Source organism: Vigna radiata, chromosome 7, assembly GCF_000741045.1.
Source record: "Vigna radiata var. radiata cultivar VC1973A chromosome 7, Vradiata_ver6, whole genome shotgun sequence".
In the NCBI taxonomy this organism is placed as follows: domain Eukaryota; kingdom Viridiplantae; phylum Streptophyta; class Magnoliopsida; order Fabales; family Fabaceae; genus Vigna; species Vigna radiata.
Window position 1 is genome coordinate 1,863,372 of NC_028357.1, and position 19,940 is coordinate 1,883,311.

At 37.2% G+C, this 19,940-nt stretch overlaps 1 protein-coding gene across 2 annotated transcripts in view; it reads right to left on the minus strand.

The window, feature by feature from the left end:
- Positions 1-4,144: 4,144 nt before the first annotated feature.
- Positions 4,145-19,940, minus strand: part of LOC106768383 (protein MICRORCHIDIA 1) — a 40,381-nt gene continuing 24,585 nt past the window's right edge. Inside the window, exons 13-18 of one of the 2 annotated variants that reach the window (XM_014653517.2) lie at positions 18,279-18,330; positions 18,076-18,187; positions 17,246-17,480; positions 5,586-5,659; positions 4,503-4,545; positions 4,145-4,414 (exon numbers count right to left, since the gene is read on the minus strand). In XM_014653517.2, coding sequence (XP_014509003.1) covers positions 4,313-4,414; positions 4,503-4,545; positions 5,586-5,659; positions 17,246-17,480; positions 18,076-18,187; positions 18,279-18,330 — 618 coding nt within the window. In that variant the 3' untranslated portion in view covers positions 4,145-4,312. Of the gene's footprint in view, positions 4,415-4,502; positions 4,546-5,585; positions 5,660-9,774; positions 9,891-17,245; positions 17,481-18,075; positions 18,188-18,278; positions 18,331-19,940 lie in introns of those variants that run through there. The other variant, XR_002668383.1, reaches the window with a different exon arrangement.

The window sequence follows — 19,940 nt, forward strand, 5'->3', positions numbered from 1 at the left end:
ACCCAACATTACTTTTCTTCTTTTTATTCTTCCGCTTTTCAGAAGTTATCTCACCCAACGTTAAAATAGTCTCACATTTTATTTCCTTTATTTTTTTACAGATAGAGAGAGAATAGATGACATTTCTTTTTTTGTTTTGGCCACACACATATTTTGAAATCAACATTTTTAAAAAATGTTGTCTTTGATAATTTTTAAACGACACTTATGAAACAGTGTTATGACATATTGTCTTATAAAATTATTTTATTGTCTTCTTATATTTCTTTCAAGTTTTATTGTCCAGGCATTTTACCTCTCTTTGAGCATGTGTTAGTGTGAATACCCATCTTTGCCATTGTATCAATTACTTTTGAGCATAATAAATTGTAATTTTATAAAGAAAATTCAGACACAATTCTCTCTTGAAAGTCAGGCTAGAGAATCTAAGAGATTCGTCTCTACCCACCTTCCAAGCATACTCATCCATTTCTCATATTTCATTTTTCCATTTGTGCTTCAACATTCTCTCCTCCACGTTACACATCTTCAGCCACGTCTTCTATTTGTATGCGCATCAGTAGCACGCATCCCTTGCCACATCTCTATTGAGAACCCATAAACCCATGTTGGTATCTCTATTGAGAACACAACCCATCACCAATGCACTTTATTGTCATATTTCACTCATACAACACGTTAACACTTCCTACTCTTATTTACATTCTTAACCTAGTCAACCCACAGCTACCCTCCAAAGATTCACGATATGCACTTATCCCTTATTACAAAACCACATGCATTATAATCCTTCAACCCGTGCATTCATATTCTGGGAATAACATCCGAAACCATTGTTTTTCCTTAGCAACCCACAACCATCCAATTGGGTATACTATCTATCCACACCGTTTCTCAAGATTAACAAGTTTCAAAGGAATGCAGCATGCACTATCTCGAGTTGTTCTGGAATGTAGCTTAGGGTTGCTTCTTATTTCGCACACAAGCCGTTGAAGGCTGTGCGTTCTTCCTTCCCCGCTGTCGTCGTCGTTGAGGATACCTAGCTAGTGGCTCCCCCGCGCCCCCGGGTCTTGTCGGATTCCCTCTAGTACCCACAATGATACATCGATGCGGTTCCCCACCGGTCTCAGTCTGACAGTGGTGGCGACGGCGTGATGAATGCGTTGAGTTATTTAATGAATATTCTCACTTCGAAGGTCTACGACATAGCAATTGAGTCATGTATGCAATTGGCACCAAAGCTTTCGAGGAAACTCAGGGTTAAGGTTTGGCTCAAGAGAGAGGATTTACAACCTGTTTTCTCATTTAAGATTCATGGAGCTTATAATATGATGGCAAAGCTTCCTAGAGAGTTGTTGGAAAAGGGAGTTATCTGCTCTAAGGTGATTGTTATTTGAAGAAGGTTAATCCAAAGGTGAGGATTATTGAGATGGAACCCTCTGATGCAAATGCAATGATGTTGTCATTCCATCATGATCAGAGAAGGATTTTGGACCAAGTTGGAGGATTTGCATATGGCGTTCTCTCTCTACATTTAATTCTTCAAACAGCCATTTACGTTTCTTTCTCTGCATTTACTCAGGTTTTGTCACGGTGACATCTACACCGTTATGTTTTTAACCACGTGAGCGAAAAAGACATGATTGAACATTTTTTAATGAAATATGAGGTCTTAGTGAACTGTTTTAAAAGATAGGATCACTTTGAACTAAATCCCTGAAAATAAGAACCAAATGATGTATTAAATCATTTTTAAATCACACTTCTAAAGTCGTTGTCTTTTATTGTCTTTGCAACACTTTTATACGTGTTTATTGTGTTGTGTTGTCTAAAGTATAAAATAGTATAATGTGATATAATAAGGAAAATAATTATTTGTGGCTTGGATATCTATTAGAGAATAAAAAAGATGGAAATTTAACAAATCATTCTTTATTAACTTGTTTAAAACTATATAAAAGCTTTTGAAATTTGCATACTTGTTCATTGGTATAGTCTCTCTCTAACAATCATGCTTGATGACCTCAAAGTAGGAACTTAATTTAATATATAAAGAAAAAGACATGACAAAAGCTATGTATGTGACAATTATTAGACATGACTGAACATAAAGAATATTTAACAATAGGAGATGTATAAGTCAAATTAAAGTTGAAAATTCTTTAAATACTTAAGTGGTTATGTTGGTCTAGTGCTTATGCAAGTAAACTAAGGGAGATTATGGTTAATGTGATATTATTTTCCGCCCTTGTTATCCATCTCACAGGATCTCATCCTTCAAACATGGGCAGTTATATTCTTCTCGTCCATCCCTGCTGATTCCCTTTTATTTCTTCCTCTGATTCTTCGTCAATCTCATCCATTTTTCCCACTCTATCTCCATTCACAAATCCTTTACTTCCTTCAAAATCTCTTTCCAAATTTTTCATTCTTCGCATCAATTCCTCCATCATTTCACTGAGTCTTTAAAAGTTGGCTCTGGGCTCCTCTCTCATCTCCTTCATTGTCCTCTCCAACATGCTCATTCTAGCCTCCATGACTCTCTCTCTCTCTCTTGATGTTTTTGGATTCGAAAGATCGAATTAGTGTTAGGTTTCTTGGTGTCAAGAAACTTGGATACTATCTTAGAATAAATAATAAAATCAGATTTATGAATCCTGTGAGGAAACAATTTTATTACATGAAAATACACTAAAAACAATCAACAGCAATAAAGGGAATAACATAGGACAGTCCCGGTTTAGAAATAAAACACTCAGCCTCACCAAAATACACCCTCACCTCCTTCAAAGACAAACAAAACATAACTAACAAAAAAACTATCAACAGGCAAGGAAAAACTACACCTAATTGCTATGAAACTCCTCTTAACTACCCGTAACCACTTCTTACTAACTTCTATGTTTTATTTTTCCTAACGTAAACCTTCATACACCTATCAAAACATGTCCTAATTGAAAATGCTAAGAGTTTCAAGGCCATTGTTAGTGAAATTAATAACAGTAGTAGCATATGGAGGTGGTATAACATTGAGCTGATTTTTTTTTATAAGAAATCTTAAGTACATAAAATCAAAGGTAAGATAAATATTTCAAGTTTTAGAATGTGGTGTGATTTAGTTTTTTCCGTCTGTCCTACAACTATTGCTACATGCATGCATTCATACTCACTGTAGTTTAATTACCTCTTTCTGGATTTGATAAAGTTCCAACAATCCTTTTAATGACATGAATATTGAATAAGTCCAAATTCAAGGTCCTTAAATTAAGCTCTTGAAAAAAGAAGATAATATAACACCCTGGAACATTTCATAGAAATGGTTTTAAAGCTAGTCTTAGTCTTTTAGTAGATATTATTTTTAGGTGCAGTTATTTGTTACACTATCCTATCCATGCAAAGCTGAGGGAGGATTTGGAATCCATTTCCATATTTGTGTGTGGATTATGGATTGTATAATACTCCTGAGTCCTGACTCCATGGATAATTTACACTTTTCCTCGAAGAAACCATGAGTGGAGGAAGTAAAAGCCCGTGTTTTATTTGATTATTCTCCTGTTACTTATTTTAATTCACGCTCTGATTCTGAAAACATTTTGCAATTTCTATACACAAATAATGAAAATAATAATAGCAGAAAAATCACCATAAAGTGGGGGTTAAACAGTTTAACCTAAACAATTGTCAGTAAAAAAATTATCAGATAACAAATTAATTAAATATCATTTCAAATTACTCTTAAAAGTAATTATAAAATCAAAGACAGTACAATTCAAAATTAGTGAACAAAAAATAAGGTTTATAATGTTAACACATTCTATTTAAATTCTTACAATTCTAGATAAATGATAAAGTATCATTTTTATAAAAATACTTCAATAAATGTCCTTTGCATATTAACTTCGGTAGCGAAAATATGGCACTGGCATAGTAAAAAGCATACAAGATTTATAAATTGTGCTTATAATATTTTTTACTATTACTTCTAAAATGGTATTAGTGTAGCCAATAACCCTAGTCATTTGATGAATTGTATCATAATCAGGATTTTGATGTTAAACAATTTCCCCTTTGCTCTTCGAACCCCTTTTCCACAAGGACAAATTATCTATCTGATTTGATTTCTTTGACCACAACAGCAGAAACATATAACAGAAAAAACAGAACTTCATAAATTAAATGTTGAAGAACAAAGTAAGAGGTTTTCATAGTAATTTCAAAACAGCTACATTTACACTAAGACATTACTTGAAAGTTAATTACAAAACGCAATCAACTTGCCTCTTGTTGAAATGATGCTTGTATAGTGTAACCATCATCCCTTAACACGCTTCTCCTTCCTCTTGGTCTCCAAGAGTGAAGCAAGAACAGCACATTTCTTCCGGATTTCTTTATATTCCTTCTCCAAGTCCACAACCTATATTACATCAGCAACACTAACAATTAAAACACAACGACTAATTAGAACACAATAATTAAACTTTGTAATCTGTCACTACTATTACCGTCTTTTTCAGTTGTGTCTCCTTTAGCCTGTACTCCTCACACCTACAGAGAAGGGTTTTAGTGAAATTCTATTCGACAATAAAACGAGTAAACAAGAAGCCCGGGCACACCACGGTATGCATACACACCAAAGTGGTTGCCATGTTAACCTTGCATTTGCAAAATTTTTGAAAAAGTGCCTATGTCATGTCATGTCACAGGTATTAATAATTAATTATTTGGAGAGTACATATTATACTAACTTTACAATATCGTGATGAAGTAGAAAATAATGAATTAGTGAGAAATTTCCGGTATAAGATTGTAGGATATAAATATATGATAAGAACTATGGAAGAACCAAACTACAAAAGCTAACTATTGTTGTGGGACAGTACAAAGCATTATACACCCAATACTAGAATCTCAGTCTTCCAGTGTAGGACTCCAAGTTCCGTACATGCATTTAGATCCTAACATCATACCACGTCCAGCGGGCTAGTTGTGACCTGACGTCACCACCAGCACTGCTTGTTTGCAACTGAAACATGGTGGAAAGCTGTAATAACAATTGGAAAAAACCTTGCGAGATCCACACCACAAGCTAGCTATTGTAGTTGGATAGCCCAAGATTTTACACACCAACAAGTAGAATCCCATACTTTCAATGTCGGACCAAGTCCCATACCCTTAAATGGATCCTAAACATTATCTAACCCAACAAAGTATTTTATCAGAATTGTGTATTGCCAGACTACGAAATTAGGAAATGTAAACCATTGCCAATCCTAACCCACAAACATACAAAATGATAGAAGAGAATAATACATGTAGGGTAGTTAAGACTACATCCAAAACGGAAAATATAGAGATATAATAGAGCCAAGCAACTCAAAAAATTACACACCCTTGTCACAGTAGGTGAAGTAACAGAAGTAAAAATGCGTTTGGTTGATGTACAACAAACGGATAAGAGAAAATGGTTGATCAAGCAGTACATAGAAGGAACAAGTATAGCCATTGAAAAAGTATAACCAAGGATGAAAATGATAATTTTTTATTGTCTTCACCCTTGAAGAAAATAAAAAAAAATTAAAAATTACCTCTCATAAAGTTTTATGTTTTCTGCACAGATTTCATCAACAGATACAGACTGTATAGTTCCCATCATTTTACCCTGTGAGAAAAAATACATGTTCGTGAACAACAAAATCTTGCATACTTGCAAAAAAATAAAATAGAAAAAAAATTGTTCAATGGGTGCATATAAACAAATGTAGTTTTTTACACAAATCCTTAATTTTCAATCAATTATTTTATAGATTTATGTCTTCATTTCATACTGTAATAAATCTTTTCAGAATAAGATTTGTATAAAATATTAAATCATGATCAGATCATAGGTAATATGTTATTTACTGATTCCTGATTTTCTGCCACATTGTGGTATAATGGTTTCCTCTATGGAACTATCACTGTCCATATAAATTAGTGACTGTATTATTAAAACATAATTAGAGAAATAAAAGATATTCTTCTCCATTCCAATATGGTATCAAAGCTTTGACTCTAAACCTTGCTTTCTCACGTTGTGAAAATGGCAAAGATCAGTATCGATTCATATCCTTCAACAACTGCAATGTCTTTGGTAACTCTAAACCAATCAAGACCCAAAGGACTTCTAATAGAGAGAAAATACATTCCAAACCACCACTGAAGATACCAAATTGCCACATCTATGAATGGGACAATTCATTTCACAATGGAACATTGCCGATTCTTGCAAGTTGCACTACTATCCCAAGATATAGGCAGGAGAGCCGAATCATAAATGAAAAGTTTGATTTCTAGTGAAACAATTGTTGAGGGGAAGATTGTCGTAGGATGCAACAACTGTCCCATGGCGTAGGCCAAGTGAGCGAACTTACAATTGAATTGTGGTACTTGGACTGTTTACACTCTCTAGTAAAAAGAGTTGCACTTTAACTATCAACTATAATTTTTAGTCTAGTGATAAACATTTGATCCAACAAAAGATTGGATCAAATGTTTATTCGTTTTACTCCTATAAAAAAGGGATACAAGTGCTTTCATTTGATTTCAAAGTTGGATGCTAACATTTTTGTTTCAAAATCCTCTTAAGAGTCATCATAAAAGTTGGATTCTGCACTGTCTCCAAAACTTTTTATATCAGAAAGTGATCGTATTTAAACAATTGAAAATGAAAACAAGTGCTATCCAAGTCGTCACTGTGAAGAAACAATGGTACTTGATACATAACCTTTTAATATCATTTACTCAAGCAAAAAAATATTACAAAATTATGAATCCAAAAATCAGAACTTGCATCGCATAGAGTTCGAGGAACCTGAAGTTAAAAATTTCAAGAACAATACAAACTGCTCATTCAAATAATAAGTTTGTTCGTGAATCTCATAAAGATTATGAAATAGTGGAAAAGATGAGGAGAAATCTCCCTTGTATATCTTTGCATACACATAGGGTATTTTATTTATAATGTAAAATATGGACTAAAACCCTAAATAAAAGATGGGCTGAGCCCAATTAATATAAACACACAACTTAATATCTAACACTCCCTCTCAAGCTGTAGCATATAAATCATATGTTCCAAGCTTGTTACAAAGATAGTCAATTTTAGGTCCTCGCAAGGACTTAGTGAATATGTCAGCTAACTGGTTACTTGAGTTAACGAACTCAGTCTTGATTTCTCCGGATATGATTTTTTTTCTAATAAAATTGCAATCAACTTCAATGTGCTTAGTTCTCTCATGGAAGACAGAGTTAGAGCTAATATGAAGAGCATCTTGATTATCACATATAAGTGTCATGTGAGTGACATCTCCAAATTTAAATTCACTAAGTAATTGTTTAAACCACACAAGCTCACAAGTAGCTAATGCCATAGCTCTATATTCTGCTTCTGCGCTGGACCTAGCCACAACACTTTGCTTCTTACTTTTCCAAGATATCAGGTTGCCACCAATAGAGATACAATATCCAGAAGTAGACCTCCTATCAGAAGGGGAACCAACCCAATCAACATCTGAATAGCAAACGATTTTTGTATCATTGTTAGGACCATATAGCAAACCTTTTCCAAGTGATCCTTTAATATACTTCAGTATGCGAATAACTGCATCCCAATAGTCTTCACATGGGGAGTTAAGGAATTGACTCACCATGCTAACTGCAAAGGAAATGTCAGGACGCGTAACAGTAAGATAGTTTAATTTACCAACTAGTCTTTTGTACCGTTCAGGATCTGAGAAAGGCTCCCCCTAATTTGGTAGGAGTTTGGTATTAGGACTCATAGGTGTCTCAATAGATTTAGAGTTCATTAACCCTGTTTCCTCCAAGATGTCTAACACATACTTCCTCTGAGATATGACAATACCAGTATTGGATTGTGCTAATTCAATACCCAAAAAGTACCAGAGTTTGCCAAGATCTTTGGTTTGAAAATGGTGACAAAGGTGCTGTTTCATCTGAGAGATGCCAAGATAGTCGCTTCCTGTGAGAACAATGTCATCGACATACACTATTAAGTAGATACATCCAACACTTGAGTGGCAATAAAACACTGAATGATTTGCTTCACTACGAGACATACCAAATTGTTGAACAACACAGCTGAATTTACCAAACCAGGCCCGAGGAGACTGTTTTAGGCCATATAAGGATTTGCGAAGACGACATACCAATCCAGATGACTCCCCCTGAGCAACAAAGCCGGAAGATTGCTCCATATAAATTTCTTCATGCAAATCACCATTAAGGAAAGCATTTTTTACATCAAGTTGGTAAAGAGGCCATTGTTGAAGAGCGGCCATGGCAATGAATAGGCGAACAGAGGTCATTTTCGCCATTGGAAAAACAGTATCACCATAATCCAAACCAAAAATTTGTGTTTAGCCTTTGGCAACCAGTCGAGCCTTCAAACGATCAATTGTACCATCAGGGCCAACTTTGATAGCATACACCCACCTGCAACCAACAACAGACTTTCCAAATGGTAATTGGACAAGCTCCCAAGTTTTTGGTCAATTGTACCATCAGGACAAATTTCTGTAAAGCACTTAATTCATCCAGCATGGCTTGACGCCAACCAGGATGAGTTAAGACATCACCCACAGACTTGGGAATTGACACAAAAGAAATGGATGAGAGACATGTGTAAAAAGATGGAGATAATCTGTGGTAACTAAGAACAGTATAATGGAGGGAAGGGTTACGAGTAGAGCGTATACATTTACAGAGGGCAATAAACAGGTCAGACTCATTTGTTAGAGCCGGAGAAGACACAGGAGACGGCACAGGAGGTGAGTCATGAGGGAGACGATTGTGGCCACTATAAACCTGAAGGAGTGGAGTTGAAAGATGACCCTGTGGAGAATGAGAGTCTAAAGGAGGAGAAGGATCACAAAAAATAGGAATATCAACGTAGCAGGTGGAGGTACAGAACTAGAAGATAGATGTGAAAAATAAAACGAAGATTCATCAAAAGTGACATCAGCGAAGATAAAATGACGATGGAGGGAAGGAGAAAAACACTTATAGCCCTTTTGTGACCGTGGAAATCCTACGAAGACACATTTGTGAGATCTAGGAGATAACTTATCAAGACCAAGACTAAAATCATGAACAAAACATGTAGACCCAAAAACTCTAAGAGGTAATGGATGTAAAGGGTCATGAGGAAATAAGACAGAATGAGGGATTTTGTTATCTAGGACAGAAGACGACATGCGGTTTATAAGATAACATGCAGTGAGAACTGCATCACCCCAAAAATGCGAGGGTACTTGGCCATGGATTAGAAGTTTACGAGTTGTTTCAATAAGGTGTCTATCTTACGCTCAGCCACCCCATTTTGTTGAGGAGTATAAGCACATAAGGTCTAGTGAAGAATGCCATGAGAAGCCATAAAATGTTTAAACGGTTGAGAAAGGTATTCACAGCCATTATCACTGCGTAAAGTTTGAATAGAAACCCCAAACTGTGTTTTTATTTCATTGAAAAATGATTGGAAAATAGAAAACAACTCAGACCGATTCTTCATTAAAAACAACCAAGTACATCTGGAATACTCATCAATAAAAGTAACAAAATACTGAAATCCTAAAATGGACTTAACACGACTAGGTCCCCAAATATCAAAATGAACTAATGAAAAAGGGGACGACGCTCGTTGTGAAACACTACGAGGAAAGGAACTACGAGTATGCTTTTCCTAACTGCTGTAGTTTGGCAAGACTAGGATGACCTAACTGAGCATGAAGAAGGGATGGTGACTCCATGATTATGCCAGCATGTGGAGAAGGGCGTAGAAGATAGAGGCCATGAGACTCACATCCTGTGCCAATCATGTGTTTCGAACTCTGGTCCTGCAAACAAACAAAATTTTTGGTAAATGAAATAACACAATTAAAGGAACGAGTTAAACGACTTATGGACAATAAGTTGAAGGGAGACCCAGGGACATAAAGTACATGATCAATAAATATGGACGGAAAAATATGAACAGTACCAATACCATGAGATGAGACTCTAGACCCATCAGTTATCGTTACCGAGGGTAAATTATCCGGACATGACAAGGAAGAAAACAAGGACTTGTTACCAGTTATATGATTGGTGGTGCCTGAGTCAAGGACCCAAGATCCGAGGGAGTGAGTCAGACCAACAAAAGGTGTACCTGTGCGTGCAACAGATGCAGATATAATGGAACTAGAGTGTTGACGATCCTCATACTATCTGAGAAATTCATTGAAGACTGCAGGGTTGTCTACAGTATTTGATGAAGTAGGATGGTCTGCAGATGGTGATCGGGGAGGTCGAGGAGGTGGATCAGAATTAGCCATTGCTATAGATCGAGGAGGACATCCATGAAGCGCATAACATGTATCAATTCTGTGGCCTAGCTTGCCACAGTGGTCACATTTTGGTCGTCCTTTACCAGGTTTGCGAGACTGACTTCGATCATCACGTTGGGCAGCCATAACTGAGGAATAATCAATATGAGATGTCTCAATGACTGGTTTGCTCGGAATACACAAAAGAGCAAAACAAGTAGAAGTAAAGCTGGGTATGACAGGAGAACCCAAAATCTGATCACGAACATAGGAGGAATCATCAGAGAGTCCGTATAATGCCAACAACATGAAGAACTTTGATCGTTGTTCCAGTTCTTCAGCAGGAGTGGAAGCAAGAGGTAATAGCTCATTAAAATCGTGAAGGAGGGCATGAACTTTACCCAAATATTCTGCCATGGGACCAGGACTGTGCGGACTAATAACAGTGAATAGGTCCTGACAAACACCATAAAGACACTGGGTGTCATTTGTGTATAATAGCTTCGCTTGTGCCCATACTTCTGAACATGTTTCATATGATCGAAACATTTGTTTCAAAGAGGAGTGAATGGTGGACTTTATGAAGATGCATAACTGGGCATCAATTTTCATCCAGCAAGAAGTGTCATCTATGGTAGCACTAGTCACATTTTTAGTAAGGTGATTTACATACCCCTGACTCTTCAACCAAAGTTTGATGTCGGAAGCCTGTGTTGCATAATTCGTGCCATCTAACTTGTCAATGGACAAGTGTACATTCACATAATTGGTGTATATTGGGGAATTTGGTGTACATTGGGGAATCAGAAGATGAGGCACCAACAAAAGATGAGGCACCAGCAAAAGAAGATGAGGCACCAACAGAGGTGTTTGTAGACGAGGAAGACGCCATGAAGAGGGAGAAACCCTAAAAATCCAACGTGCTCCGATTGCAACGACCACAGATCAAGAGGGCGAGGAGGCGATTACGACAGTTCTGGTCGGCGGCGGAACCCTCTTACGACGCGCCGACACGCGCAACGGGAAGCGGCGGATCTGGCGACTTTGGTGACGACACGTGGAGGCGCATGAGTGGTCCGTTCGCTGCGATCTTTGCACCACGGTGGTTGCCCAGCCGAGACGATTCGGATGGAGTGGTCGCCGGTCGATTCTGGAACTTCTGCAGCGCGGCTGCGGCGGCGATGATGAGTACCGGAGATAGGCTGGAATAGAACCTAAGCTCTAGATACCATATGATATAGTGGAAAAGATGAGGAGAAATCTCCCTCGTGTATCTTTGCATACACATAGGGTATTTTATTTAGGTTTAATACATCATTTGATCCCTACTTTTATGGGTTTGGTTCAAAATGATCCTACCTTTTAAAAAAGTTCGGTAAGGTCCCATATTTCGTTAAAATATGTTCATTCTGGTCTTTTTCGCTGAAGCCGTTAAAAACTAAACGGTGCTAATGCCACCATGGCCAAACGTGAATGAGCTGGAAACTTTTATAAATACATGTCGTTACACTGTGTAAATATTTAAAAAAAATTAAGATGACGTAAGGTCATCATTTCCCTCTAACTTTTCTTTCTTTTTATTTTCCTCACCACCTACGTCAAACCTGTGTCGTTTTCTCTTTCTCTCTCACAGCGCAGAGCTGTATATTGTAGTAGCAGCATCTGCAAAACTTGACCGTGAAAAAGAGTTACACCAATTTTTATAATACAACCAAAAGTCAAGTCCTGAACCCCTCTTTTTTCTCTGTCATCAGAAGAACAGCCACAACCAGAATAAGAAGAACAAGTCATCTGAAATTAAGTTTTAATAAGAATTTCATAATTTCCTTTTTTTTATGAACCAGGCATGGGAACAATATGATGGGGATAGAATGTTGGTTCGATACAAAAACCTCAACACTTAGCAGTGGCCGGTGGCCCTAGAAATAGAGGTGTAGAAGGTAGTGGCTTTCACGACAACGAGAGAAAATCAGAGGTTGGAGATGGAATGGGCAGCTGGAAACCTTAATTACATCATGGTCAATTGATGAAAATACCTAAATTTAAAACAAAATCAAATTAAACCCTAACCCCCAAATTCACAGATCAAATATCCCAAGCAGACGGCAGTCTTTTGTGAGACTCCTCTCACCTTCGAAAACCTGAATGGAGACAGTGGTCTGCTGGTCCTGGTAGGTGGTAAACACCTGAGATTTCTTTGTTGGGATAAAAATGTTTTTGGGAATCAACTTTGTCATTACTCTACCAATAGTTTCAATTCCAAGGGTAAGGGAAGCCACATCCAGGAGAAGGATATCTTTGATTTCTTCACCCCCTCTCTGCTCAAAATGCTTTCTTGCATTACAGCACCATAGGCAACTGCTTCAACCCAAAAATGGCATAAGGTATTTTACTTTAACCTATTTTTTGTCATTTTATTTTTTCTTAAATATTTACACATTAAAATGACTTCACAACGCCACGTAAGCATCGAAGTAAACAGGTAATTGATGTTTCGCCATGCTAGCATATGCACCGTTATGATTTTAACGGCGTCCGCAAAAGGGACGATATTGAACAATTTTTAATGAAATATGGGACCTTATTAAACTTTTTTCAAAGGTGGGATCATTGTGAACCAAACCCCCAAAAGAAGGGACCAAATGATGTATTAAACCTTTTATTTATAATGTAAGATATGGGCTAAAACCCTAAATACAAGATGGGCTGAGCCCAATTAACATAAACACACAACTTAATATCTAATAAAGACGATGACTCCATCCTTCTCATTACTATTAGAAAAAACACAAGGACATATAGCAAACATCCTTTGTCTAACTTTCATGTAGAAAATTCCCAATAACATTTTATATGACTTATCTTAAAAGAGGAAAACTCTTGCGAAAAATCAAATTGGGATTGATCTTTGTAGAAATGGTAAAGGGGGAAAAATGGTAGGGAACATAGGGGTGTTCGTAATCAAGTACAACTCAGAAAGAAAACTTGGATGACAAAAGGTTATACCCAATCTTATGCATCAACTATTCAAAGATGTTTGCCCTTATAGTTAATCTCAAAATTTTAGTGTACTAATGTCTTTAGATACCAATATTGAAAGACACCAACTAGAAGTTATAAATGCATTTCTCAGTAGACAGAATTGGAAGTTTAAAAGAAAAATAATGTTGGAATATGAAATGAATATCTTTGATTCTTATCCTATTTTATTTTAATTGTTGTAATCTGGGATAATATCTATAGAATCTTCCTAATTAGAGGAAATAGATACATAATATTTTATTTTATTTTATTTTTCCCTAGGTTTCCTAGTTTCCCTATTTCCCTTTTTTAGGAGAACTAGATTATTACAAATAGAAGGTTTGAGAATGTATTTTTCATGCTTTGAGAATATTAATAAGTCTCATTTTCAACAGAAACAGGAAAGTTGGGATGTAGAACCTCAATTGTTCCTATAAAACAGAATCACAGAATTGGAAGTGAAGAAAGTGCTCCTGTAGAGAAGGCCCAATATCAGAGATTGGTGGGAAAATTGATTTATCTATCACACACAAGACCAGACATTGCTTATCCAGTTAGTGTAGTGAGCTAATTTATGCATGATCCAAGAAAGAGACATATGCACGCAGTTGACAAAATTCTCCAATACTTGAAGTCAAGTCCAGGAAAGGGGCTATTATTCAAAAAGGAAGACACATTGAATATGAAAATATATACTGATGCTGACTATGCAGATTCTATTACTGATAGAAAATCTACTTCTGGGTATTGTGTATTTCTTGGAGATAGTTTGGTAACATGGAGAAGCAAAAAGCAAGATAGAGTATCTCGTTCTAGTGCAGAAGCTGAATTTCGAGCCCTTGCTCAAGGAATGTGTGAAGGACTCTGGATGAAAATCATCTTGGATGATCTTAAGGTCAAAGTGGAGCACCCGGTGCAACTTCACTGTCACAATAAGTCTGCTATGAGCATAGCCCATAATCCAGTACAGCATGACAGAACCAAACACATTGAAATTGACAGACATTTCATCAAAGATAATCTTGACAGAGGCTTTGTGATTACAACTCATGTTCCTACAGAACTTCAAATAGCAGATNTTTTNACNAAAGGGCTTCCTCCGGGTAGATTTCAAGATCTTGTAGGCAAGTTGGGATAATATCTGTAGAACCTTCCTAATTAGAGGAAATAGATACATATTTTATTTTATTTTATTTTTCCCTAGGTTTCCTAGTTTCCCTATTTCTCTTTTTTAGGAGAACTAGATTATTACAAATAGAAGGTTTGAGAATGTATTTTTCATGCTTTGAGAATAATAATAAGTCTCATTTTCAACTTTAATATTGAATTTGCCACAAGTAACGTAAAAATTCCAAATGTTGGATGTAACTCTGTCCAAAGGTGGAGATGGAAGAGTCAAGTCAGTAGTAATTTTGAAAGAATTATATGGATCCACTCAAGGTCAACTTGCAGACATACTCATAAAAGGACTTAGCAGCAGTAATTTTGAAAGAATTATATCCAAGCGGAGAATGGAAAACACTTATTCACCAACTTGAGGGGGAGTATCAAAATGTATTGTAGGAAATTTTAGATATTATTCCCATGTATTTATTTTATATTTATTTTCTATCTTTAGTTAGTTTGTTATTATTTCTTATTTGTATTTTGGACTTATCCCATATTTCTTCTATTATAAATAAAGAACCCTATGTGTGTATTCAACACATTAGAGATTAATCTCATATATAGTTTTCACTATATTCAACTTGGTATTAAAGCAAGTTGTCTGAGTCTCTTCCTACTCTGTCTTTCTTGCCGCCAGTGGTTGGTGGCCTTAAAAATCTCATCTTTTCTGAAATACCTCAATGAGTAATCATGTCTTTGTCAGGCTCAAGATTAGGCCTGTAGTGCCTGACCTGGCCCTTTATCAGTATTTCCAACAAGTTTCTTTGGTCTTGTATCATCTGTCAAGTGTCGTTGTCCGCCACCGCCCATCGTTGTTCACCGTCGGCCGTCATTCACCACCAGCCACCGTCCACCGCCGGCCGTCGTCCTCCGCTAGCCACCGTTTGTTGTCGTCTTCGTCAGCATAGTTTAGTTTGACCGACGACCAGCAGATCTAGATCGCCTCCTAGAGCAGCGACCATCCTTGTCGGTGCCAAAGACTAGTTCTCATCCATGCGCCGCCACGAGCACCACATCTGTCAAGTCTCCATTGTCGGCCTCTGTATGCTGCTGGCCACCATCACAGTTTCGACCGGTGACCAGCGGATCTAGATTGTCTCCTTGAGCGACAACCAAACCCGTCGAAGTCAAGACTAGATTCCTCTCAACGTGCCGCCACACGCCACCTTTTTCCAGCTACGCTCGGACGCGTGTTTGTCATGCGCCGCCTTCTTGGTGTCGGAATCACACCGCACCGCGCCAGATCTCTATCTGTCCCTCCATGGCAGCATCTTCGTCTTCTTTCCTTCTCACTAGATTCGCCACAAGCTTCCGCCTCGGGTCGATGACGATCCAGCTCGGCCCCAGATTCTCCTCCAGGTGTGCCAGCCATAAATTCCACCCATTGCACCTCACGTTTCCACTTCGCCGCATTGGCGAGGGAGTAGTGGCAATGGCCAAGCAAGTCGTGTAGTTGTTGTTCAAGCCTCTTTTGAAGGGCTTTTTGCACCAACAATGGTTTCGGTGACTGTGACTCAAACGTAGGGTTTGGATCCTAAGTCCTTTTCTTCCTACTCAAATATAGAATTGTTCACAATAAGCTCGTAGATGACTCTGGAAAGCCATATTTTTTTTCTCAACAGTGATGTTCAGCAGACTGTTCTTGACGCCACTACGTCACTTCTTTCTTCAATCGTTGATCGTTGTTGGTCACTTTCTTCTTGAGCTAGAGTCTAGTTTGTTTAGCCAATAGTTCTTGTGATACAGTGCTAAGTATCACCATTTAGGAGTAGTCAGCAGAACATTTGGACCTGTCTTTGGCATTTTAATGTCATCATAAGTCCCAATCTTTGTTCCTCGAATCTTTCATCCTTACATTGCTCGATTCCTAGCAGTGTTTTGGTTTCTGCCATCACCACGCTCTTTCTTCTCTTTTCTTATGTGCCACAATTATTAAAAGAAAAAAAAAGTGCCTATTCAGCATTGTTCCTTGATTATTTTTGTTTGATTTGTTCTAGCTCTTTGTTAATGGTAACTAGCTCGCTCTAATGACCTTAGTCTCCTTCAATGATGTGTGTTTAGCTTTGTATGTTGTAGCAGCTATGATGCTCTTGTTGGGTGTCATTTATTTACAAGTCTCCAAGGACAGTCGACGGTTAACACCAAGAAATTTCAACATCAAAGTCATGGGTTGAAGGTTTCACGGGGAGTCTATTTGTTGCGAGATTCAAAATCTTAGTCAACAATTTCACCAACCCTAGTCAGATTTGTTTTTGGGTGCTTTGATGAATAAATGAGACTATTATGATCTTCCACTTTCACGATTTGTCATCGGCGCACCATCATTTCCACAGAGATCATGCCAGTAAAGGAAGTGAGTTGAAATATTGCAATACTAATGATTGGGTGACTGATATTTTAACAAAGCCTCTGTTAGTGATTTTATGTTTGCTAGTTACTGAGTTGATAGCAAACTACTTCTAAATATATGTGACTAACAAGTGAAGTGAGAAATAAAAATTTCTATCTAGTACCATATCTCTCATCTTATTCTTTCTTCTTTCCTTCTCTGTTCTTGTGAGTAACTCACTCATTCTATGTCTATGTTCTATTAAAAACAAATAACAGGTATATATCAACCCAAATACAGTAGCAAGTATGATTTCAGGCTGCATACATCAGATAAATACAGTCTTCTGCAGATAATGTCAACAACTTACAACTTGCTCGTGACTTAAATCTTGCACGCCAGTCACATCAAGATCAACAATTGTTTGATTTAATGTCAGGGTGTTTCGATGCTCAGGTACCACACCAGTTAACTGTTTGTCAGAGGGCAATTCATTCTGTGGATTAGTAGAATGCTCAGCTGATTTTCGTATCTGGGCTTCTTTTACAACATTTTGTGATCTGAAATCTAGGGGCTGATATCCAATCAAATGACAGTGGCCTTTCCTGTTTACTCCAGAAAAAAAAAATTGAATAAATCAAATATTGTCAACCCCGTAATGTTGATATTTTGGAAAAGATGTATGACAAAGCTCTAATTAGCTTTTCATTTGAAATAAAAATTACTAGTAATTGCATAAAAATAACACAGCAGAGGATAATGGTTCTGCCGTACTATGATTCTCATTCTAGTAAGTTTTGAGTGCGTCCGTGCTTGAAACTTGCAGCCAATAAGTATAAACAAGGATCTACAACTGCAAATATAATCTACTTTCATGGCCAACTTAAACCAGCACATTCTTTTAATGCACGGGGCCCGTTGTGAAGCAAAAGTAGCTAACCACAATTACAATGTGTATAGCTTCTGGCAACAGTTATTTACTTCCAAGGAAATTACAACTTGAACAAATAGTAAAACCTAAAGGAACATTAACAGAAAATCAAAACTAAAGCATCAACTGCAATCATTTTGTTCAAAGAAAGCTATATTAGCTTGCTAGCTAACACGTGAACAATCATTAAATATACTACATATTAAAGAAGAGAAACCCATATATAGAAGAAAACTGTTCACAATAAACTATGCTATCGAGAGACAAACCAGTAATCCATTGTCATTTGTTTCAGCTTGTTTTCCAACCGAATGAACAGCACTGATCTCTCAAAATCCTGCTTGTCATGCGCTGGTTCTATAAAATTGGCTTCAAGAACTCCTAAATATGTGCCAGTAAATTAAAAAACCTAGGAATTTTGGAGTAAGCACATGCAGAGATATCTCGACAGTGGAGAAGGAAAAAAACATACCAACAACACAGCTCCCTTTTGGTGAACCATCGCCAACAACTTTCCAGAAGGGCTACACCACAAAAAAGTTAATCATGTCAGGATTAGAATTGAGACCAATAATAATATATTCCCAATGAAATTTCTATTGCAGTTGTACTGCTACCAATTGGCATTCTACATGTCAAATTAATTTTTTTAGAGTGGTGGAGGAGAGGAGATCATAGAGATGAACACATCAAGCTTGCGACATGATTTCATGTTTTACATAATGACATAATATACAAAACACTAGCCTTATTTCCATCTTTTTATTAATACTCAATCATATTGCATAATACTAACTAAAAAAGAAATACAGAAACTAATCCTAGCACAACATAAAATACTCTAAATTGTTATAAAATATAAGGGATATAATTACATTTATCTCCATTGAGGTTGGTGCCAAATACCTTTTACACCCTTTGACAGATATATAAAAAATACAGAAAAGTAACAAAAGGGGATCCTTGCATTATTTCTTGAACTAAAAACCAACATAGACAAAGTCGTTTTGATTGCCAAATCCCAGCCCAAAAAACTGTTTTTTGCTACCCAAAAACCAGCCCCTCAAAAGATCACGTAATACTACCCTTATACTCCCTACTCTATCTTCATAACGTAAAAGATTCCTACATTCCCTCCCCCTTTTGAATCTTCCTAATATGCCCTTCCAATTCTTTGTTTGTATCAACACCTTTCCCCTTTAAAATTCACCTTATCCTCAGGGTGAAGTTCAGGAAATGTGTCCATCATCTTACTCAGTGATTCCCATGAATTCTCACAATATGGCATGTTTTTCCACTTTACTAACACAACTAGGAAATTTTTTATTAAATGCCAACCAAATTGGACCAAAAATTGTCAGCTAGGTACTATGGTCCCTTTAAAGTGTCCGACAAGTGGTACCAATGGCTTTTGGATTACAGCTACCCAACTCAGCACACATTCACCCAGTATTCCACGTGTCCCCATTAAAGATAACCGTGGGAACTCAGCAGGTGGAGAAAGAGTTCCCAGAGGACTTTGCAGGGAAGATCTGCAATTTGTTTTCCCCACAAGGTGTTAGAGAGGAGGACGAATCAGCAGCAAGGGGAAGCAGAGCAGCAGGTTCTCATTGAATGGCAGGGACCAGAGGCAGCCACATGGGAGAATGTGGTGACCATACGGGATAAATTTCCAGATTTTAACCTTGAAGACAAGGTTGTTCAGGCTGTGGCATGTAATGATAGGACTATGAACGTCTATGTTAGGAGGAAGGTGGTTAAAAATAAAACATAGGTGGTTAGGTGGTTTGGGTGGTTGTAGTCTTCATAGTGGGAAGACTATATATAGGTAAGGGATGTCTTTCAGAGGGGATGTCTTTTAGAGGGGACGTTTTGTAAATTGAAGAGGCTAGACAAGAGTAGTGACATCCTGTGTGAAGAGAGACAATTTCCCTCGGTTGTAATTGTGTATTGTGTTTGTGTTGGAATAATAAGATTGTTTTCCAGTGCTGAGATTGTCAACACGGGTGGTTGTCAATGGAAAACTGAACGTTTTCGGCTTCTTGTCACCAAGAAATCTAACAAAATGTGTATGAAGGACTTTTTTTGCTACAAATAGGACACAGTGGATGATTTTGTTCAAGAAGGAATTACT